This window comes from Silene latifolia, chromosome Y (assembly GCF_048544455.1).
Source record: "Silene latifolia isolate original U9 population chromosome Y, ASM4854445v1, whole genome shotgun sequence".
NCBI lineage: Eukaryota > Viridiplantae > Streptophyta > Magnoliopsida > Caryophyllales > Caryophyllaceae > Silene > Silene latifolia.
In genome coordinates, this window is record NC_133538.1 from 421,583,936 (window position 1) to 421,588,903 (window position 4,968).

The 4,968-nt window shown below is 40.1% G+C and overlaps 1 protein-coding gene across 1 annotated transcript; it reads left to right on the forward strand.

The window, feature by feature from the left end:
- Nucleotides 1-1,656: 1,656 nt before the first annotated feature.
- Nucleotides 1,657-3,668, forward strand: LOC141632454 (uncharacterized). The gene is made up of 3 exons (XM_074445001.1): nucleotides 1,657-1,912; nucleotides 2,051-2,064; nucleotides 3,414-3,668. The coding sequence occupies exons 1-3, from the start codon at nucleotides 1,657-1,659 to the stop codon at nucleotides 3,666-3,668; spliced, it is 525 nt and encodes a 174-aa protein (XP_074301102.1).
- The last annotated feature ends 1,300 nt before the right edge of the window (nucleotides 3,669-4,968 follow it).

Consider the following 4,968-nt stretch of genomic DNA (forward strand, 5'->3'; position numbering starts at 1 on the left):
GCCTTAGGGCGATGCAAGGGGACCAGTCCAGGTTTGAAAACTGGAAACCAGTGGGCCTGTTTAGGCGCGAGGCAGTAGGCAATCCAAAGTGGTGTCTCCTGGTTGTTGAAAACGTTTATGAAACAGTTTGTAAAGGGGTATTTGAACTAGTCTTTCTTGAAAAGGTTGTTTAAACCGCTTTTGTGCCAATTTAAAGAATGAGACTTGAATAATCATCATTGTATTGACAATATTTGATGTCGGATTTGGTTTTGCAAGCTTGACATGAATAGTTTTGAAAAATGTTTATTATGAACTAATTATATTAAGTTCATTGTTTTGTAACTAGTCAATGTTCATCATCGTACTCGGATTCAAACCGATATGATATGTGGAACCAAGGATGATTATGCATGTATGACTAATATGGTTGTTTTTGGAAAATGTAAACAAATGAATAAAATGTTTTAAAATGCCTTTTAAAATGTAATTAACCAAATATTATCACCGAAACACGGATTAAACCGTCATGGTATGAGGAACCAAGGATGAGCATAATTTATGGTTAAAAATATTTATCATAAAAATGATTTGAAACGGTAAAAACCGATTGTAAAATGAAATAAAAATAAAAAGGATGAACTCAAACACATTTGAGTTCTGACCTGGACAACCCATTGAGGCGCAAGCCACCTAGTTGTGACTAGGGGCTTCTGTTTCAGGTCAAAACACGGTTTTGGCTCATTCGATCCGTGTTTTGGACCATGTTATGCATGTTTTAGCATGTTAAGGTCATAAAAAAAGATAAAAAGACATGAAAGAAGAGGATTAATTACACCCTCATACTTACATGCTAGGTCGTTGGAGAGAAATCGACGGAAGTGTGAGAACTTGGTAGGTCGGAAAACTCGGTTAAAAACCGTTTTAGCAATGTAAAGTGTGTTTGTTTTGTTTAGTGATTGTGTAGTTGGTTTAAATGGTTGGTCAAGTGATTTAATGCACGATGACGGTACCAAACAATGTGTATGGCTTGTATGTTCGATCGGTAGGTCGAAAATACGTGTCGGTTTGTGACTCGAGAAGTCGAGTCTAGAATTTTAAGGGAGAAATGAGGGATGGGACACTCGCGTACCTTCAAATGGTGGCATTTATTGAGCATTGTGTGGTTGTGTGCGTTTTGAGAGACGTGACCACCTGGGCTACTCCGAGGCGCGAGCCATTTCGCGGGTCTTCGAGCTGTCTTGTCACTATCACGCACTTGAATCATGATTTGTTCTATCCTAGGTTTTGGATGTCATGATTGTTGTAGTTGATCATCAATTATACCGGGTATACTTAACATGGAAGCTTTGTGATGTTTTTTTTGTATTTGACTCGATTTAACTCGTTGTTGGAGTCGGGATTTGAATTTTGAGTCGGTTTTTGGTCCGATGTCGGTTTTGAATCTAGTTAGTGTCATTGCGACACCGTCGTCGTGCATAAAACACTCTAGGTACTTTTGAAAAGTTTTTAAAATGTTTTGTTTTCGAAATTGTTTTGAGTTTTCCGCGTATAGTTATACAAACTGTCGATTAAACGTAGCGATTCCTAAGCATGTTGTAGTCCCATAATCATCGCGTGTTTGTTGGGGATTCAACAGATACTGGGTATCTACACTATCTCAATTGGCCGACCTTTATGGTATTTTCAGGTCATAAGTGTTTGAAGTACATCTACACTCAGAAAGAGTTCAACATGCGTCAGAGACAGTGGATGGAGCTGATTGGGGAGTACGATATGGAAATCATCTATCATGAGGGGAAGGCTAATATGGTAGCAGATCCTTTGAGTAGGAAGAGTGCGCATTCATTATGTACTGCTATGTCTTTGATGAAACTAAAGGATGAGATGACTAAGATGGGGATTCATATGATTCGTAAGGGTGATACCATCAGTGATTTGACAATTGATACATGCATTTTATATAGTCCTTTTAGGCCTTTTTATGCACGTATTTCTATGCTATTATCGTAGTTTTATGCTACGAAATGCCCCGAATATGCTACTTTGGTTTGTTTTGTTCTATTTGCAGGAATGGACCAGGAAGTAGTGAAAACGAGCCTTTTACCTTCCGTTTAGCATGCATTTGGAGGAAAAGTGAATTTGGAGCGGGAATGTAGCTATTTTGATATGCGCAAAGAAGAAAGATAGCTAGGCGAGCAAAGGAAGAACTTCAAATTACTAGTGCCTAATTTTAAGAGCCATATCTAGAGTTCTACAACTGATATTCAGGTGATTCTAATTGGATATGAAAGCTTGTCTTCTTATCTTTCCAACGCCACCGGAATCGCCCTGTTTGCCCAAGTAACGAAGAAATGACAGCCGTTTGAAGTTCAGTGCGCGAAGCAGGAATTATGCGCTGGAAAGTACTCGATCGAGTACAATTATGTTCGATCGAGTCTTTTTTCTACTCGATCGAGTAGTTGCATTTTAAGGTTTACTCGATCGAGTAGATTTTCTATTCGATCGAGTGGTTTGAGCTTTATTTTACTCGATCGAGTAGTTTAAAAGGGCTCGATCGAGTGGTTTCTATTGGGCTCGGGCTTTTTTAGCTTTAATTCGTCATTAGGTCAAATAAAATTCCTATTTTCTATAAATAGGAAGGAGGGACGTCATTTGTAACTCTCTTCTCACTTCTTGGACTGTGTTCCTTGATACTTTTACAATACTTTTTCCCTGTTACTGTTACTTATTGCTTTCCCCTCTTTTCCGGATCCTTATTTCTGTAACTTTTTCTTTCCCTTTTCTTTTTTATTTAATTAATGTTTATTGTTCTTCTCCCCTTTATTCTTGTTCTTTATTTATTCATGTCTAGCTAATTCTCTCTGCTAGGATTAGGGGAGTCGATGATTATTGTTAATTAGTTTGCAGATCTGTCATTGTTATTATATCTCTGTTGTTTATCACTGCTTTAATTGTATCCTGCTAGTTGAGTCGACGCAATTAGCTTATTTAACATTGGTAAGCCTTGACCTAGACCGGAAGGTTGGAAGGGGTGAGACCTGCAGTGAGCATTAGGGCACTTTAGTGAGGGCGGAAGCTAAGCTATTAGTGTTTTAGGGCGAATTGAGACCGGTAGGAGATATTCGTTGTCCCTTAGACCGATGCAACTAACTGATCTGTGACCTTAGCTGCAATTGACTGATAATCATTGATGACCCAAAATCCTAGTTCCCTTTTCTTATTGTTAATCTCTCTTTTTATTTCCTCTTGCCTTTATTTCAGTAGTTTAATTAAATCAATTAAAACCCCCATCTTGTGACCTCAGACGGACTAAATTGACAAGTAGATAGTGACCGCCTCCCTGTGGAGATCGACCCTACTTACCGCTGACTTCTGTTAGTAGTACTTAGGTATTTATTTTTGGTACTGAAACGACGGTATCAACAATCCAGCCTGAACTTTATGAGGATATCAAAAGGAAACAGGAGCTTGATCCCATGATTCAAGAGTGGAAGTTGAGGGTAGGAGATGGTACAGTTTCGAGTTTTTCTATCCATACATATGGGAGTGTTCGTTTCGATAGGAGGTGGTGTATACCTAATGATGCTGATTTGAAGAAATTGATCATGACGGAGGCTCATTTCACTCCTTACTCGGCACATCCGGGTGGTGACAAGCTCTATAAGAACTGGAAGAAGACGTTTTAGTGGCCCGGTATGAAGAAAGATGTTGCAGAGTTCATGGCTAGGTGTTTTACTTGTCAGAGGGTAAAGGGAGAGCAACAAAGATTACAAGGTAAGATTCAGTCACTTGAGGTGCCGGAATGGAAATGGGAGTCGATCACTATGGACTTCATCGTCGGGTTACCAAGGACTAAGCAGGGTAACGATATGATTTGGGTTATCGTTGACCGATTAACCAAGTCAGTTCATTTTATTCCAATGAAAGATATTTGGAGTAAGATTCAGCTAGCTTTGGGATACAGAAAGCATATGGTATGGTTATACGGGATACCAAAGGATATAGTGTCGGATCGAGATGCGAGGTTTATATCACAGTTTTTGTAAGAGTTGCGGGAATTGATGGGGACTACCTTAAAGATGAGTACGGCATTTCATCCTGCGACAGATGCTCAAACTGAAAGAATTATCAAGACTCTAGAGGATATGCTGCGAGCTTGTGCTATGGAATTTGTTGGGAGTTGGGAGGATAGACTGGATCTGATAGAGTTTTCATACAACAACAGCTATCGCGCTACCATTGGGATGACACCTTTTAAGGATTTGTATGGCAGGAAGGGTAGGAGTCCGGTTTGTTGGGATGATAGTGCTGAGGCTGTGATCTTAGGACCACAGATGGTGCAAGACATGATTGAACAAGTAGACTAGATTCACCAAAAGATGAAAGCAGCTCAAGATCGACAAAAGAGTTATACGGACTTGCACCGCAGGGACATCGATTTTGCGGTAGGTGACAAGGTCCTCTTTAAAGTGTCACCTATGCGAGGAGTTATGAGGTTTGGCAAGAGAGGAAAGTTGAGTCAGAAATTCATCGGTCCTTATGAGATTTTGGATCGGGTTGGTGAAGTAGCCTATCGGCTATCTTTACCACCATCTCTTGATCGGGTGCACAGTGTGTTTCATGTATCACAACTTCGGAAGTATGTGAGCGATCCATCACATGTACTTGAGGTCGAGAATATCGAGTTGGATGAGGCTCTAACTTATGCAGATGTTACTAAAGAGATTTTGGATCGTAAGGTACGCAAGACAAGGAATGGTGAAACCGTCTTGCTTAAGGTGCTATGGTCTAATCATAACGTAGAAGAAGCGACTTGAGAGCCGGAGGAGGCTCTGAGGGAATGCTACCTGCACCTTTTTTATCAGGTATGATTGGTTACGGGGACGTAACTGGTGTCTTTTAAGGGGGTAAGAGATGGTCGCATGTGTGTTTTGGTGTAGTTTTGAGGTCAGTATGGTCGTGTGTCGGTTTGTGTGAGCTAATAGT